The sequence below is a fragment of the Coregonus clupeaformis genome, chromosome 4 (assembly GCF_020615455.1).
Source record: "Coregonus clupeaformis isolate EN_2021a chromosome 4, ASM2061545v1, whole genome shotgun sequence".
In the NCBI taxonomy this organism is placed as follows: domain Eukaryota; kingdom Metazoa; phylum Chordata; class Actinopteri; order Salmoniformes; family Salmonidae; genus Coregonus; species Coregonus clupeaformis.
In genome coordinates, this window is record NC_059195.1 from 8,730,947 (window position 1) to 8,750,520 (window position 19,574).

A 19,574-nucleotide genomic window follows, 5' to 3' on the forward strand; every position below is an offset into this window, starting at 1 on the left:
GTTTGGTAAACGGTTTCCGCAATGTATACTCACTGGTAAATACCTATTTTTCTAAAAAGACGTTGAAAGGTTATTACAACCAGTGTACAACCTGACAATGAAGTCATAATGACGTCAATGCAACCAGTTTTACCCTCCTGAGATGTGTGCAAACCTGGTGGCCAACTACAAGAAACGTCTGACCTCTGTGATTGCCAACAAGGGTTTTGCCACCAAGTACTAAGTCATGTTTTGCAGAGGGGTCAAATACTTATTTCCCTCATTAAAATGCAAATCAATTTCTAACATTTTTGACATGCGTTTTTCAGGATTTTTTTGTTGTTATTCTGTCTCTCACTGTTCAAATAAACCTACCATTAAAATTATAGACTGATCATTTCTTTGTCAGTGGGCAAACATACAAAATCAGCAGGGGATCAAATACTTTTTCCCCCTCACTGTAGGTGCCTACATGTAACACAGGACAAGGCTGTGCATTTTTTGCTCATGAAGGAATTGTTTCACACTCAAACACAAAAAAATCCAGCACAGGGCCAAGTAAGGTGCGTACCATGGAGAATACGGGGACGTGAAGATATAGTTGGCTCCCATTCAAGTAAATCACAGCTATCAGCAGGAGCATGATCATGCTGAATGGTAACAGCCCAGCGACTCAGGCTGACCCAGTTTTCTTAGAAGTAGGCTAGCACACTGCACAAGAATGCGAGTTCCTGATGGGTAGAGTTGGGGGATGTGTGATGGATATTGTTCTCTACTTTGTGGCCAACATAATCAAACGCCTAAGGGCATTCTGAAGAGCTCTGCAGATAAGCATAAGTACTACACCCACGCTGACACACATTATTCAACCCATGGCTTTCAACATGTCCCTTAGCTGATAGTTAGCAATGTAAAGTATATTTTACACAGTATATAATCATTACATTTACTGAGGCATTCAATCGAATTTTGCCAGCAAAAATTCCATCCATTAACAAAATAAACTTATTCAGGATATTTATTATTACTTTGAAGAATGAATAAAGTGTAAAACGAAATATAATGCATATATTATGTAAGATAGTCGATAAGCTGAAAATTGACATTTCTCGTAACCTTATAAGACCTGCTTAATAAACTATTAAATAATGGTTTATATGCAGTTAACTAAACTGTATGTAAAATATCATAATTTATTACAATATGTATTTATTCACTTTTATTAACATTTGTAAATACATGCATAAACCAATTATTATGAAGACCTGAACATTTATAATAAATCATGAACACCACATCTTTATTATTCTTAATCATAAGCATATCTTCAAATAAAGTATACCAGTGCATTCGGGAAAGTATTCAGACCCCTTGACTTTTTCCACATTTTGTTACGTTACAGCCATATTCTAAAATGGATTAAATAAAACATTTTCCTCATCAATCTACACACAATACCCAATAATGACAAAGCGAAAACAGGTTAAGAAATATTTGCAAATGTATAAAAAATAAAAATAAACGGATATACCTTATTTACATAAGTATTCAGACCCTTTGCTATGAGACTCTAAATTGAGCCCAGGTGCATCCTGTTTCCATTGATCATCCTTGAGATGTTTCGACAACTTCATTGGAGACCACCTGTGGTAAATGTAATTGATTGGACATGATTTGGAAAGGCACACACCAGTCTATATAAGGTCCCACAGTTGACAGTGCATGTCAGAGCAAAAACTAAGCCATGAGGTCGAAGGAATTGTCCGTAGAGCTCCGAGACAGGATTGTGTCCAGGCACAGATCTGGGGAAGGGTACAAAAAAATTATTGCAGCATTGAAGGTCCCCAAGAACACAGTCGCTTTTGGAGAAGTCTCTGAATGTCCTTGAGTGGCCCAGCGAGAGCCCGGACTTGAACATCTCTGGAGAGATCTGAAAATAGCTGTGCAGCGACGCTCCCCATCCAACCCGACAGAGCTTGAGAGGATCTTCAGAGAAGAATGGGAGAAACTCCCCAAATACAGGTGTGCCAAGCTTGTAGCGTCATACCCATGAAGACTCGAGGCTGTAATCGCTGCCAAAGGTGCTTCAACAAAGTACTGAGTAAGGGTCTGAATACTTACGTAAATGTGATATTTTCCTGCAAAAATGTTCAAAAACGTGTTTTTGGTTTGTCATTATGGTGTATTGTGTGTAGATTGATGAGGGGAAAAAAACTATTTAATCAATTTTAGAATAAGGCTGTAACATAACAAAATGTGGAAAAAGTCAAGGGGTCTGAATACTTTCCGAATGCACTGTATCCAGGGTTTGTTTTAACTAGCGCTACACTTCCATGGAAAAGGTAACAAAGCTACAAAATATCGGACATGATCTTCAGCGCCTCTTGTTCAGTGTCAGGAATGTCAGAAAGGTGGTGGAAAAAGGCTTGTCCATGGATGCAGGCTTGGCTGGTCTCCAGCTGCTGTTGCATCCGCGAAAGTGTGTCCTCCACATCCTCTTTGGCAAGGGTCATAGGCAGCTGACGGGCCAGTCGAACAGCTTCTCCCTTCAAGCGAAACACACCATCATGCATTAAAGGCAACATAATCAGTATATTTGGCTTTCACCTAGAGATGGAGTCTTGATCTAGTGGTCTTGATCTCGACATTTGGTCTTGGAATGGGTCTGCTTGTTGGCACCACTATCCTGGTCTGGGTCTTGATCTCGGCTCATAGTATCAGAAAATACCATTGTTTTTGTAGTCTCTAAACTCATGTCGTCAAGATACACCACCTTGCTTTCTGGCCAACTCAGTGGCCTTGTGGTAAGAGTGTCTGCCCTGAGATTGGAAGGTTGGGGAGATGGATTTGTGGTAAGGCCCTGCGATAGACTAGCATCCTGTCCAGAGGGTGTACTTGTACATCAAGCTGCCTTATGATACGAACAGGAGTTAGGCTCCTGCCCTATGGTCCATTCTGGCTTGGACATGGCTACTCTTCCTTACCTTGCTTTTTAAACGTGGAAGCCGGATGGCAAATGTTTAGAGAGAGAATTCAGTATTTCTCTGGGTCTCGTTTTATCACAATTAATTGGTCTTGGTCTCATCATGGTGTCTATATACAGGGTATTGGTCTCAATGGGTCTGGGTCTGGAGTGTTCCGGTCTTGACTCCATCTCCACTTTCATCACATGATAAAGGACTTTCAAGACCTTCACATCAATTTAACCACCATACATTTACCCACAGGAAGTACAGTATAGGGACCTTATATATACACACAGTGCCTTCAGAAAGTATTCATACCCCTTGACTTATTCCACATTGTTGTGTTATAGCCTGAATTCAAAATGCATTAAACACATTTTTTTTTTCTCACCCATCTACACATAATACTCCATTATGACAAAGTGCTAATTTATTGAAAATGAAATACAGAAAAATCTCATTTACATAAGTATTCACACTCAAGTCTTTACTTTGTAGAAGCACCTTTGGCAGCGATTGCAACTGTGAGTCTTTCTAGGTAAGTCTCTAAGCGCTTTCCAAACCTGGATTGTGCAAAATTTGCCAATTATTATTTTCAAAATTCTTCAAGCTCTGTCAAATTGGTTGTTGATCATTGCTAGACAACAATTTTCAAGTCTTGCCACAGATTTACAAGTAGATTTAAGTCAAAACTGTAACTAGGCCACTCTGGAACATTCACTGTCTTCTTTTACATTTTAGTCATTTTAGCAGAACCCACAATCCTGCCGTTGCAAGCGCCATGCTCTACCAACTGAGCTACATGGTAAGCAACAGTGTAGATTTGGCCTTGTGTTTTAGGTTATTGTCCTGGCAAAATCCTAGAGGAAAACCTGGTTGTCCAATTTGTAAGTCGCTCTGGATAAGAGCGTCTGCTAAATGACGTAAATGTAAATGTTGTCTGGTTTCTACCAGACAACCAGGTTTTCCTCTAGGATTTTGCCTGTGCTTAGCTCCTTTCCGTTAATTTTTTTATCATGAAAAACTCCCCAGTACTTAACGATTACAAGCATACCCATAACATGATGCAGCCCCCACTATGCTTGAAAATATTGAGAGTGGTACTCAGTAATGTGTTGTATTGGATTAGCCCCAAACATAACACATTCTATTCAGGACAAAAAGTTAATTGCTTTGCCACATTGTTTTGCAGTATAACTTTAGTGCTTTGTTGCAAAAAGGATGCATGTTTTGGAATATTTATATTCTGTACAGGCTTCCATCTTTTCACTCTGTCAATTAGGTTAGTATTGTGGAGTAACTACAATGTTGTTTATACATCCTCAGTTCTCTCCTATCACAGCCACTAAACTCTGTAACTTTTAAAGTCACCATTGGCCTCATTGTGAAATCCCTGGGCGGTTTCCTTCCTCTCCGGCAACTGAGTTAGGAAGGACATATGTATCTTTGGACTGGGTGTATTGATACACCATCCAAAGTGTAATTAATAACTTCACCATGCTCAAAGGGATATTCAATGTCTGCTTTTTTATGTTACCCATCTACCATTAGGTGCCCTTCTTTGCGAGGCATTGGAAAACCTCCCTGGTCTTTGGTTGAATCTGTGTTTGAAATTCACTGCTCGACTGAGGGACCTTGCAGATCATTGTATGTGTGGGGTACATTAGGTAATCATTCAAAAATTATGTTAAACACTACTATTGCAAGTTATTATTGCCATAACAAAGGGGTTGAATACTTATTGACTCGAGACATTTCAGCTTTTCATATTTAATTAATTTGTAAACATTTCTAAAAACATAATTCCACTTTGATATGGGGTATTTGTGTAGGCCAGTGACAAGAAAATCTAAATTGAATAAAAAATTTAATTCAGGCTGTAACAACAAAATGTGGAAAAAGTCAAGGGGTGTGAATACTTTCTGAAGGCACTGTATATTTAAACACATATTTAATATTGTGTAAGTGAGCTTTATTTTCAGGTACATGAATCAGTGTTTCTTACCTGAAGGTAGTTGGTGACTTTCAGCGGCCGGCACTCCTGCACGGTCTTAGCATTCCTGTGCAGAACAGCGGTAAGGATCTCCCTGAGGTCCTCCATACAGAGGAAAGGCACGCAGTCGGCCATCGCTGTCACTTCCAGATGTCTCTCAGTGGACGAGGACCCTGGCCAAAGAAAGCAGAAAACAAGGATGAATATACTCCAGATACTATCAACTATCTACAGGAAATAATAATAAATAAATATTGTGATTTACACCCATACTGGGGTCCAAGTCAAACAAGTGAGGGGCCAAATAGAGTGCTAAATTACTATTACGATGTCTTTGCAGACTGGAAACAAAATATTGAGTGGAGGCGGAAAATGATACTAATGGCATACAATGTTGTTGAATATACATTATACAGTATATTCAAAATATAAACACAAAATGTAAAGTATTGGTCCCATGTTTCATGAGCTGAAATAAAAGATACCAGAAATGTTCCATATGCACAAAAAGCTTCTCAAATGTTGTGCACAAATTTGTTTACATCCCTGTTAGCAAGCATTTCTCCTTTGCCAAGGTAATCCATCCACGTGACAGGTGTGGCATATCAAGAAGCTGATTAAACAACATGATCATTACACAGGTACTCCTTGTGCTGGGGAAAATAAAAGGCCATTCTAAAATGAACAGTTTTGTCACACAACATAATGCCACAGATGTCTAAAGTTTTGAGGGAGCGTACAATTGGCATGCTGACTGCAGGAATGTCCACCAGAGCAGTTGCCTGAAAATGTAGTGTTAATTTCTCTACCATAAGCTGCCTCCAATGTCGTTTTAGAGAATTTGGCAATACCTCCAACCGACCTCACAACCGCAGACCACGTGTATGGCGTCTTGTGGGCGAGTGGTTTGCTGATATCAACGTTGTGAACAGAGTGCCCCATGGTGGTGATGGGGTTATGGTATGGGCAGGCATAAGCTACGGACAACGAACACTATTGCATTTTATCGATGGCAATTTGAATACACAGAGATAACGTGACGAGATACTGAGGCCCATTGTCGTGCAATTAATCCGCCGCCATCACCTCATGTTTCTGCATGATAATGCACAGCCCCATGTCGCAAAGATCTGTACACATTTCCTGTAAGCTGAAAATGTCCCAGTTCTTCCATGTCCTGCATACTCACTAGACATGTCACCCACTGAGCATGTATGGGATGCTCTGGATCGACGAGAACGACAGCATGTTCCAGTTCCCACCAATATCGAGCAACTTCGCACAGCCATTGAAGAGGAGTGGGACAACATTCCACAGGCCACAATCAACAGCCTGATCAACTCTATGCGAAGGAGATGTGTCACGCTGCATGAGGCAAATGGTGGTCACACCAGATACTGGCTAGTTTTTTATATCCACGCCCCTACCTTTTTTTAAAGGTACAGACGCATATCTGTATTCCCAGTCATGTGAAATCCATAGATTAGGGCCTAATGAATTTCTTGCAATTGACTGATTTCCTTATATGAACTGTAACTAAGTAAAATTATTAAATTGTTGCGTTTATATTTTTATTCAGTATATATGAAAAATATGACCACTGTGGAGAGAAATGTTTTGCACACACCAAACAATGTGCTACCAGGATTGGGTAGGTTACTTTCTAAATGTAATCCATTACAGTTACTAGTCACCTGTCCAAAATTGTAATCAGCAACGTAACTTTTAGATTACCCAAACTCAGTAACGTAATCTGATTACTTTTGGATTACTTTCCCTTTAAGAGGCATTAGAAGAAGACAAAAAGGATCCATCAAACGCATTTTGTGTGTCATCATAGTGGTCTCTGACTTGTGGTCAGACTCGCTCAGGTGGAACAAACTTAAAACTTGCATCTTTTTTTCAATGCTGAATTGATGTCATAGAGAAAACAGAAAGGTGGCATAATGTATTTTTACGCCAACATCCGTTATGAATTCTAAAGTAATCCAAGAACTAATCATCTAGTCTTTCAAAAGTATCTGTAATCCGATTACAATATATTTGCTGGTATTGTAACTGATTACAGTTCGTGTTTTTGTAATCAAATTGTATTTGTCACATGCACCGAATACAATGGGTGTAGACTTTATCGTGAAATGGTTGCTTATGAGCCCTTCCCAACGATGCAGTTAAAAAATGATAACAAAATAAAAAATACTAACACAAGGAATAAAATAAAATACACAGGAATGGAGCTATATATACAGGGAGTACCAGTGCCAGATCAATTTGAAGGGGTACGAGGTATTGGAGGTAGATATGTACATAAAGGCAAGGTAAAGTGACTAGGCATCAGGATATATAATAAGAGTAAAATAAGTAGTAGCAGCATATGACGAGTGTATGTACAGTGGGGAGAACAAGTATTTGATACACTGCTGATTTTGCAGGTTTTCCTACTTACAAAGCATGTAGAGGTCTGTAATTTTTATCATAGGTACACTTCAACTGTGAGAGACGGAATCTAAAACAAAAATCCAGAAAATCATATTGTATGATTTTTAAGTAATTCATTTGCATTTTATTGCATGACATTAGTATTTGATCACCTACCAACCAGTAAGAATTCCGGCTCTCACAGACCTGTTAGTTTTTCTTTAAGAAGCCCTCCTGTTCTCCACTCATTACCTGTAATAACTGCACCTGTTTGAACTCGTTACCTGTATAAAAGACACCTGTCCACACACTCAATCAAACAGACTCCAACCTCTCCACAATGGACAAGACCAGAGAGCTGTGTAAGGACATCAGGGATAAAATTGTAGACCTGCACAAGGCTGGGATGGGCTACAGGACAATAGGCAAGCAGCTTGGTGAGAAGGCAACAACTGTTGGCGCAATTATTAGAAAATGGAAGAAGTTCAAGATGACGGTCAATCACCCTCGGTCTGGGGCTCCATACAAGATCTCACCTCGTGGGGCATCAATGATCATGAGGAAGGTGAGGGATCAGCCCAGAACTACACAGCAGGACCTGGTCAATGACCTGAAGAGAGCTGGGACCACAGTCTCAAAGAAAACCATTAGTAACACACTACGCCGTCATGGATAAAAATCCTGCAGCACACGCAAGGTCCCCCTGCTCAAGCCAGCGCATGTCCAAGTACGTCTGAAGTTTGCCAATGACCATCTGGATGATCCAGAGGAGGAATGGGAGAAGGTCATGTGGTCTGATGAGACAAAAATATAGCTTTTTGGTCTAAACTCCACTCGCCGTGTTTGGAGGAAGAAGAAGGATGAGTACAACCCCAAGAACACCATCCCAACCATGAAGCATGGAGGTGGAAACATCATTCTTTGGGGCTGCTTTTCTGCAAAGGGGACAGGACGACTGCACCGTATTGAGGGGAGGATGGATGGGGCCATGTATCGCGAGATCTTGGCCAACAACCTCCTTCCCTCAGTAAGAGCATTGAAGATGGGTCGTGGCTGGGTCTTCCAGCATGACAACGACCCGAAACACACAGCCAGGGCAACTAAGGAGTGGCTCCATAAGAAGCATCTCAAGGTCCTGGAGTGGCCTAGCCAGTCTCCAGACCTGAACCCAATAGAAAATCTTTGGAGGGAGCTGAAAGTCCGTATTGCCCAGCGACAGCCCCGAAACCTGAAGGATCTGGAGAAGGTCTGTATGGAGGAGTGGGCCAGAATCCCTGCTGCAGTGTGTGCAAACCTGGTCAAGACCTACAGGAAACGTATGATCTCTGTAATTGCAAACAAAGGTTTCTGTACCAAATATTAAGTTCTGCTTTTCTGATGTATCAAATACTTATGTCATGCAATAAAATGCAAATTAATTACTTAAAAATGATACAATGTGATTTTCTGGATTTTTGTTTTAGATTCCGTCTCTCACAGTTGAAGTGTACCTATGATAAAAATTACATACCTCTACATGCTTTGTAAGTAGGAAAACCTCAAAAATCGGCAGTGTATCAAATACTTGTTCTCCCCACTGTATGTTGTCTCTGTGTTGCTGTGCTATTAGTTGCTACTTGGCTAGCTGCCAAACTTGGTTACCTGTTTAACTTTTCATGAAACTTCTTTTACCCAGGACGCTTAATCTGGACATGGATCTGCAGGACCTCCACCAGCCGAAAAAAACTAAGTAACATTCTGCCTTCCCATTGCAGCCGCTGTACTTATAATATGCAGGAGAACTGTCGCCTTATGGTTAAGATAGCAGAGTTGCAAGTCAGGCTTGTTAAGGTGATAAATTATATAAGTGCCCCTTTCGTGACCATCGATCACCACATTACAGTGGGGAAAAAATGTATTTAGTCAGCCACCAAAAAGATGAGAGAGGCCTGTAATTTTCATCATAGGTACACGTCAACTATGACAGACAAAATGAGATTTTTTTTCACCAGAAAATCACATTGTAGGATTTTTAATGAATTTATTTGCAAATTATGGTGGAAAATAAGTATTTGGTCACCTACAAACAAGCAAGATTTCTGGCTCTCACAGACCTGTAACTTCTTCTTTAAGAGGCTCCTCTGTCCTCCACTCGTTACCTGTATTAATGGCACCTGTTTGAACTTGTTATCAGTATAAAAGACACCTGTCCACAACCTCAAACAGTCACACTCCAAACTCCACTATGGCCAAGACCAAAGAGCTGTCAAAGGACACCAGAAACAAAATTGTAGACCTGCACCAGGCTGGGAAGACTGAATCTGCAATAGGTAAGCAGCTTGGTTTGAAGAAATCAACTGTGGAAGCAATTATTAGGAAATGGAAGACATACAAGACCACTGATAATCTCCCTCGATCTGGGGCTCCGCAAGATCTCACCCCGTGGGGTCAAAATGATCACAAGAACGGTGAGCAAAAATCCCAGAACCACACGGGGGGACCTAGTAGTGAATGACCTGCAGAGAGCTGGGACCAAAGTAACAAAGCCTACCATCAGTAACACACTACGCCGCCAGGGACTCAAATCCTGCAGTGCCAGACATGTCCCCCTGCTTAAGCCAGTACATGTCCAGGCCCGTCTGAAGTTTGCTAGAGTGCATTTGGATGATCCAGAAGAGGATTGGGAGAATGTCATATGGTCAGATGAAACCAAAATAGAACTTTTTGGTAAAAACTCAACTCGTCGTGTTTGGAGGACAAAGAATGCTGAGTTGCATCCAAAGAACACCATACCTACTGTGAAGCATGGGGGTGGAAACATCATGCTTTGGGGCTGTTTTTCTGCAAAGGGACCAGGACGACTGATCCGTGTAAAGGAAAGAATGAATGGGGCCATGTACCGTGAGATTTTGAGTGAAAACCTCCTTCCATCAGCAAGGGCATTGAAGATGAAACGTGGCTGGGTCTTTTAGCATGACAATGATCCCAAACACACCGCCCGGGCAACGAAGGAGTGGCTTCGTAAGAAGCATTTCAAATTCCTGGAGTGGCCTAGCCAGTCTCCAGATCTCAACCCCATAGAAAATCTTTGGAGGGAGTTGAAAGTCTGTGTTGCCCAGCGACAGCCCCAAAACATCACTGCTCTAGAGGAGATCTGCATGGAGGAATGGGCCAAAATACCAGCAACAGTGTGTGAAAACCTTGTGAAGACTTACAGAAAACGTTTGACCTGTGTCATTGCCAACAAAGGGTATATAACAAAGTATTGAGAAACTTTTGTTATTGACCAAATACTTATTTTCCACCATAATTTGCAAATAAATTCATAAAAAATCCTACAATGTGATTTTCTGGAAAAGAATTCTCATTTTGTCTGTCATAGTTGACGTGTACCTATGATGAAAATTACAGGCCTCTCTCATCTTTTTAAGTGGGAGAACTTGCACAATTGGTGGCTGACTAAATACTTTTTTCCCCCACTGTATTTTGGAGAGATTGGAAACTCTAATTGGTCTACGCGGACAAGTTCTTGTCTGGTTTAGATCTTATCTGTCGGAAACATATCAGTTCATCTCTGTGGATGGTTTGTCCTTTGACAAATCAATGGTACGTTTCAGTGTTCCTCAAGGTTCCGTTATAAGACCACTATTGTTTTCAATATATAGGGAAAGGGAAGGGAAAGGGGGATACTTAGTTAGTTGTACAACTGAATGCATTATGCTACCTCTTGGTGATGTCATTCAGAAACACTGTCAACTTTTACTGTTATGCAGATGACACACAGCTGTACATTTCGATGAAACACGGTGAAGCCCAAATATTCCATACCCCGGAAGTCTGTGTTTCAGACATAAGGAAGTGGATGGCGGCAATTTTTTAAAACGTTTAAACTCGAACAAAACTGAGATGCTACTTCTAGGTCCCAAGAAACAAAGCGATCTGCTGTCGGATCTGACAATGAATCTCGATGGTTGTACAGTCATCTCAAATAAAAATGAAGGACCTCGGCGTTACTCTGGACCCTGATCTCTCAATGATGAACATATCAAAATTATTTAGAGACCAACTTTTTTCCAGCTTCGTAACATCGCACAAATCTGAAACTTTTTGTCCAAATGATGCAGAAAAGCTAATCCATGCTTTTGTCACTTAAATATTATAACACTGCAATGGTCTACTCTCCGCTACCCGGATAAGGCACTAAATAAACTTCAGCTAGTGCTAAATACGGATGCTAGAATCTTGACTAGAACCCCAAAATTGTATCATATTACTCCACTGCTAGCCTCTGGCTTCCTGTTAAGGCTAGGGCTGATTTCAAGGTTTTACTGCTAACCTACAAAGCATTACATGGACTTGCTCCTATCTACAGTGGGGAGAACAAGTATTTGATACACTGCCGATTTTGCAGGTTTTCCTACTTATAAAGCATGTAGAGGTCTGTAATTTTTATCATAGGTACACTTCAATTGTGAGAGACGGAATCCAAAACAAAAATCCAGAAAATCACATTGTATGATTTTTAAGTAATTAATTAGCATTTTATTGCATGACATAAATATTTGATACATCAGAAAAGCAGAACTTAATATTTGGTACAGAAACCTTTGTTTGCAATTACAGAGATCATATGTTTCCTGTAGGTCTTGACCAGGTTTGCACACATTGCAGCAGGGATTTTGGCCCACTCCTCCATACAGACCTTCTCCAGATCCTTCAGGTTTCGGGGATGTCGCTGGGCAATACGGACTTTCAGCTCCCTCCAAAGATTTTCTATTGGGTTCAGGTCTGGAGACTGGCTAGGCCACTCCAGGACCTTGAGATGCTTCTTACGGAGCCACTCCTTAGTTGCCCTGGCTGTGTGTTTCGGGTCATTGTCATGCTGGAAGACCCAGCCACGACCCATCTTCAATGCTCTTACTGAGGGAAGGAGGTTGTTGGCCAAGATCTCGCGATACATGGCCCCATCCATCCTCCCCTCAATACGGTGCAGTCGTCCTGTCCCCTTTGCAGAAAAGCATCCCCAAAGAATGATGTTTCCACCTCCATGCTTCATGGTTGGGATGGTGTTCTTGGGATTGTACTCATCCTTCTTCTTCCTCCAAACACGGCGAGTGGAGTTTAGACCAAAAAGCTCTATTTTTGTCTCATCACACCACATGACCTTCTCCCATTCCTCCAGATGGTCATTGGCAAACTTCAGACGGGCCTGGACATGCGCTGGCTTGAGCAGGGGGACCTTGCGTGTGCTGCAGAATTTTAATCCATGACGGCGTAGTGTGTTACTAATGGTTTTCTTTGAGACTGTGGTCCCAGCTCTCTTCAGGTCATTGACCAGGTCCTGCCGTGTAGTTCTGAGCTGATCCCTCACCTTCCTCATGATCATTGATGCCCCACGAGGTGAGATCTTGCATGGAGCCCCAGACCGAGGGTGATTGACCATCATCTTGAACTTCTTCCATTTTCTAATAATTGCGCCAACAGTTGTTGCCTTCTCACCAAGCTGCTTGCCTATTGTCCTGTAGCCCATCCCAGCCTTGTGCAGGTCTACAATTTTATCCCTGATGTCCTTACACAGCTCTCTGGTCTTGGCCATTGTGGAGAGGTTGGAGTCTGTTTGATTGAGTGTGTGGACAGGTGTCTTTTATACAGGTAACGAGTTCAAACAGGTGCAGTTAATACAGGTAATGAGTGGAGAACAGGAGGGCTACTTAAAGAAAAATTAACAGGTCTGTGAGAGCCGGAATTCTTACTGGTTGGTAGGTGATCAAATACTTATGTCATGCAATAAAATGCAAATGAATTACTTAAAAATAATACAATGTGATTTTCTGGATTTTTGTTTTAGATTCCCTCTCTCACAGTTGAAGTGTACCTATGATAAAAATTACAGACCTCTACATGCTTTGTAAGTAGGAAAACCTGCAAATCGGCAGTGTATTAAATACTTGTTCTCCCCACTGTAGCTCTCCGATTTGGTCCTGCCGTACATACCTACACATACGCTCACAAGACGCAGGCCTCCTTATTGTTCCTAGAATTTGGAGGCAGCTGCAGGCAGGGCTTTCTCCTATAGAGCTCCATTTTTATGGAATGGTCTGTTGATCCATGTGAGACGCAGACTGGGTCTCAACCTTTAAGTCTTTACTGAAGACTCCTCTCTTCAGTAGATCCTATGATTGAGTGTAGTCTGGCTCAGGGGTGCGAAAGGTAAACGTCAAGGCACTGGAGTGACGAACCACCCTGACTGTCTCTGCCTGGCCGGCTCCCCTCTCTCCACTGCGATTCTCTGCCTCTGACCCTATTTAGGGGGCTGAGTCACTGGCTTGCTCGCACTCTCCCATGCCCTCCCAAGGAGAGGTGCATCACGTTGTACCAGGCTTTTTTCACTATACTTGACTTGAGTGGGTTGAGTCACTGACCTGATCTTCCTGTCCGGTATTGCGCCCCCTCGGGCTCGTGGACGGGGCCACAGTTTCCCCGACCCAGTATCCAATATCTATGCTGCAATAGTCTATGTGCCAGGAAAATTAGGGTGAGTCTGTCCTATCTGTTGTCGTGTGTGCTGGTCTTAGGTATGCTCCCTCTAATTATCCCATTTCGCCATCTCTTCCTCTCCCGTAGGACCTGAGCCCTAGGAACATGCCGCAGGACTACCTGGCCTGACAACTCATTTCTGTCCTCGTCCCCAGTCCACCAGGTCGTGCTGCTGATCCAGTTTCTGCTGTTCTGCCTGCGGCTATGGAACCCTGACCTGTTCACCGGACGTGCTACCTTGTCCCGGACCTGCTGTCTCGACCTCTGAATGCTCGACTATGAAGAGCCAACTGACATTTACTGCTAAGTTACTGACCTGTTGCACCTTCAACCACTGTGATTATTATTTGACCCTGCTGGTCATCTATGAATACTTGAACATCTTGAAGAACGATGTGGCCTTAATAGCCATGCACAGTGCTTTCAGAAAGTATTCAGACTCCTTCCCTTTTTCCACATTGTTACGTTAGCCTTATTCTAAAATTGATTAAATGTATTTATTTCCTCAATCTACACACAATACCCCATAACGACAAAGCAAAAACAGGGTTTTGCAAATGAAACGTTTGCAAATGTATTAAAATTAAAAACGGAAATACCTTATTTACATAAGTATTCAAACCCTTTGCTATGATACTTGAAATTGAGCTCAGGTGAATACTGTTTCCATTGATCATCGGTCGAAGGAATTGTCCGTAGAGCTCCAAGACAGGATTGTGTCGAGGCACAAAAATGTCTGCAGCATTGAAGGTCCCCAAGAACACACTGGCCTCTAACATTCTTAAACGGAAGAAGTTTGTAACCACCAAGACTCTAGAGCTGGCCGCCTGGCCAAACTGTGCAATCGGGGGAGAAGGGCCTTGGTCAGGGAGGTGACCAAGAACCCGATGGTCACACTGACAGAGCTCCAGAGATGGGAGAACCTTCCATACGGACAACCATCTCTGCAGCACACATCAAATCAGGACTTTATGGTAGAGTGGCCAGACGGAAACCACTCCTCAGTTAAAAGGCACATGACAGCCCACTTGGAGTTTGCTAAAAGACACCTGAAGGACTCTCAAGACCATGAGAAACAAGATTCTCTGGTCTGATGAAACGAAGATTGAACTCTTTGGCCTGAATGCCAAGCTTCACGTCTGGAGGAAACCTGGCACCATCCCTACGGTGAAGCATGGTGGTGGCAGCATCATGCTGTGGGGATGTTTTTCAGCGGCAGGGACTGGGAGACTAGTCAGGATCGAGGGAAAGATGAACGGAGCAAAGTACAGAGAGATCCTTGATGAAAACCTGTTCCAGAGCGCTCAGGACCTTAGACTGGGGTGAAGATTCACCTTCCAACAGGACAACGACCCTAAGCACACAGCCAAGACAATGCAGGAGTGGCTTTGGGACAAGTCTCTGAATGTCCATGAGTGGTCCAGCCAGAGCCTGGACTTGAACATCTCTGGAGAGACCTGAAAATAGCTGTGCAGCGACGCTCCCCATCCAACCTGACAAAGCTTGAGAGGATCTTCAGAGAAGAATGGGAGAAACTCCCCAAATACAAGTGTGCCAAGCTTGTAGCGTCAAATCCAAGAAGACTTGAGGCTGTAATCGCTGCCAAAGGTTCCTTCAACAAAGTACTGAGTAAAGGGTCTGAATACTTATGTACAGTGGCTTGCGAAAGTATTCACACCCCTTGGCATTTTTCCTATTTTGTTGCCTTACAACCTGGAATTAAAATTGATTTTGGGGGGGGGGTTTGTATCATTTGATTTACACAACATGCCTACCACTTTGAAGATGCTAAATATTTTTTATTGTGAAACAAACAAGAAATAAGACCAAAAAAAACAGAAAACCTGAGCATGCATATCTATTCAATACTTTGTAGAGCCACCTTTTGCAGCAATTACAGCTGCAAGTCTCTTGGGGTATGTCTCTATAAGCTTGGCACATCTAGCCACTGGGATTTTTGCCCATTCTTCAAGGCAAAACTGCTCCAGCTCCTTCAAGTTGGATGGGTTCTGCTGGTGTACAGCAATCTTTAAGTCATACCACAGATTCTCAATTGGATTGAGGTCTGGGCTTTGACTACTTGTTTGCTTATTTTTTTCTTTAAGCAATGGCTTTTTTCTGGCCACTCTTCTGTAAAGCCCAGCTCTGTGGAGTGTACGGCTTAAAGTGGTCCTATGGACAGATACTCCAATCTCCACAGTGGAGCTTTGCAGCTCCTTCAGGGTTATCTTTGGTCTCTTTGTTGCCTCTCTGATCAATGCCCTCCTTGCCTGGTCTGTGAGTTTTGGTGGGCGGCCCTCTCTTGGCAGGTTTGTTGTGGTGCCATACTCTTTCAATTTTTTTATAATGGATTTAATGGTGCTCCGTGGGATGTTCAAAGTGTTGGATATTTTTTTATAACCCAACCCTGATCTGTACTTCTCCACAACTTTGTCCCTGACCTGTTTGGAGAGCTCCTTGGTCTTCATAGTGCTGCTTGCTTGGTGGTGCCCCTTGCTTAGTGGTGTTGCAGACACTGGGGCCTTTCAGAACAGGTGTATATATACTGAGATCATGTGACAGATCATGTGACACTTAGATTGCACACAGGTGGACTTTATTTAACCAATTATGTGACTTTTGAAACCAATTATTTTTTTCATTTCACTTCACCAATTTTGACTATTTTGTGTATATCCATTACATGAAATCCAAATAAAAATCAATTTAAAATTACAGGTTGTAATGCAACAAAATAGGAAAAAACGCCAAGGAGGATGAATACTTTTGCAAGGCACTGTAAATGTGATAGTTCCGTTTTTTATTATTAATAAATTTGCTGACATTTCAAAAAAATCTGTTTTTGCTTTGTCATTATGGGGTATTGTGTGTAGATTGATGAGATTTTGTTTTTGTTTTATATATTTTAGAATAAGGCTGTTACATAACAAAATGTGGAAAAAGTCAAGGGGTCTGAATACTTTCCGAATGCACTGTAACAAGCCACGGCCAAGTGACTCACTGCCTGTAGGAGCGATCCTTTTTCGTGTACGTTGGTGTACCTAACAAAATGTCAGGAGAGTGTCTGTGCATGTGTATGGGTTTTGTGTGATAGTGTGTGTGAGTCAGTGTGTATACAGTATGTTTATATAGTCTTGTGCGTGTGCGTAGAGTCAGTGCAAGATTGGGTCACAGTGCATATAGTCTGGGCAACCATTTAATTAACAATTTAGCAATCTAATGGCTTGGGGTAGAAGCTGTCTAGGAGCCTGTTGGTCCGAGAGCCAATGCTCAGGTACCGTTTGCTGGATAGTAGCAGAATGGAGTCTTTGGCAATTTCTCGGGCCTTCCTCTGACACCACCTGATATGAAAGTCCTGGAGGGCAGAGAGCTCGGTCCCAGTGATTACTGGGCTGTCCGCACCACCCTCTGTAATGCTTTGTGGTCGAGGGCGGTGCATTTGCCATACCAAGCAGTGGTGCAGCCAGTCAAGATGCTCTCGATGGTGCAGCTGTAGAACGTTTTGAGGATTCAAGGGCCCATGCTAAATATTTTCAGCCTCCTGAGGGGGAAGAGGCGCTGTCGTGGCCTCTTCACGACTATGTGGGTGTGTGTGGACCATGTCCTTAGTGATGTGGACGCCAAGGAACTTGAAGCTCTCGATCCGCTCAACTACAGCCCCGTCGATGTGGAAGGGGGCGTGCTCTCCCCTCTTGTCCACGATCAGCTCCCTGGTCTTACTGACGTTGAGGAAGAGGTTGTTGTCCTAGCACCACACTGCCAATTCTCTCACCACCTCACTGTAGGCCGTCTCATCGCCGTCATTGATCAGGCCTACCACCGTCATGTCATCAGCAAACTTGATGATGGTGTTGGAGTCATTCAAGGCCACGCAGTTGTGAGTGAACTGGGAGTACAGGAGGGGACTGGGCCCACACCCGAGGGGCCCCAGTGTTGAGGGTCAGCGTGTTGGAGGTGTTGTTGCCTACCCTCACCACCTCGGGCCCGCTCGTCAGGAAGTCCAGGTTCCAGTTGCAGAGGGAGGTGTTCAGTCCCAGGGTCCCCAGTTTGGTGATGAGCTTGGATGGGACTATGGTGTTGAACACTGAGCTGTAGTCTATGAACAGCCTTTGTTTATTTGGATCCCTGTTAGCTTTTGCAGAGAAGCAGCACCTACTCTTCCTGGTGAAAAAAATTATACAAACAATACAACAAAAAAATGGTGTATGTTAGTGTGTGCGTGTGTTTGTGTACCTCACAATCCCCGCCGTTCCAGGAGATGTTGTTTAATAAAAGAATGTAAGGTCATTTTGCCATTGGCTTGAGTAATTGGAGATGGAAGGGAGTTCCATGCAATCATGGCTCAGTATAATACCGTGCGCTGCTGTGAATTCGTTTTGGATTTGAGGACCGTGAAGTCCCCTGATGGCATGTCTTGTGGGGTATTTATGGGTGTCTGAGCTGAATGTTATTTGATTACGCAAACAATCTGGAATTTTCATCACAGTATTATTTATCTTAAACTAGGAGAAGCAGTTAGTCTCTCATCAACCCTCAACCAAGAAAGACTGGCATGCATGTTGTTGATGTTAGTTCTGTATGTGCAGTTAAGGGCAAGGCGTGCTGCTCTGTTTTGAGCTAGCTGCAGCTTTGCTAGGTCTTTCTTTGCTGCACTTGACCATATTACCGGACAGTAATCAAGATAATACAAGAACCTGAACAACTAGTACAGTTGATGTGTCAAAAAAACACACAGAAATGTATACAGACATGCCCCTTACACCCTTTAACAACTCCAGTTGAGGTTTAGGTCTTAGAGAATGTTTTGAACCAAATACAATGTTTTTAGTTTTAGCCATATTTAAGACCAGTTTATTATTGAAATCACCCATTCTGATACTGTAACTCCTTATTTAGAATTTCAGTGAGCTCACTGGCTTTGGGTGCTGACATGTAGAGTGTGGAATCGTCTGCATTCATAGTCATTCTAACTTTGTGTAAGACCAGTGGCAAATAATTAGTACAAATAGAGAAAAGTAACTGCTCAAGGCAGCTGCCGTGAGGGACACCGCACTGTATATATCTGATGTTAGAGAAGCTTCCATTAAAGAACACTCTCTGGGTTCTAAATAACTCTCCAACCATGTAATGACAGGTGATGTAAAGCCCTAGCAAGTGTTTTTCTTACAATAACAATTTATGATCAATAACATCAAAGGCTGCACTGAAATGCTGTACAAATTGAGTGCCTTCTCTAAATGCATGCTGAAAGTCAGTAGTTAACTTGTTCTCTGAAAAATAGCATTGTATTTGGTCAAACACAATTCTCTCCATCAGGTTACTAAGAACATGCATTCTCACATAGTTATTTCCCCTCTTATCCAGGTTGGAGGGGAGTTCGAAGTACAATTGAGATTGCGTAATCTGTGGATCTGTTGGGGCAGTATGCAAATTGGAGTGGGTCCAAGGGTGTCTGGGGTGATGGTGTTGATGTGTGTCATGACCAGCCTTTCAAAACACCTCATAATTACAGATATGAGTGTTACAGAGCGATAGTAATTTAGGCAGGTTACCTTGGAGTTCTTGGGAACAGAGACAATGGTCATCTTTGAAACATGTTGGGATTACAGACTGGAACAAGGAGAGACTGAAAATGTCCATGAAGACACTTGCAAGCTGTTCTGCGCATGTTTTGAGAATGCGCCCTGGTATTTCTTGTGAGT

At 42.5% G+C, this 19,574-nt stretch overlaps 1 protein-coding gene across 3 annotated transcripts in view; it reads right to left on the reverse strand.

The window, feature by feature from the left end:
• Positions 1 to 2,220: 2,220 nt before the first annotated feature.
• pms1 (PMS1 homolog 1, mismatch repair system component) overlaps positions 2,221 to 19,574 on the reverse strand; it is a 71,867-nt gene continuing 54,513 nt past the window's right edge. For all 3 annotated transcript variants that reach the window (XM_041864134.1, XM_041864125.1, XM_041864144.1), the window contains exons 12-13: positions 4,951 to 5,111; positions 2,221 to 2,525 (exon numbers count right to left, since the gene is read on the reverse strand). In XM_041864134.1, coding sequence (XP_041720068.1) covers positions 2,331 to 2,525; positions 4,951 to 5,111 — 356 coding nt within the window. In that variant the 3' untranslated portion in view covers positions 2,221 to 2,330. The remainder of the gene's footprint in view (positions 2,526 to 4,950; positions 5,112 to 19,574) is intronic.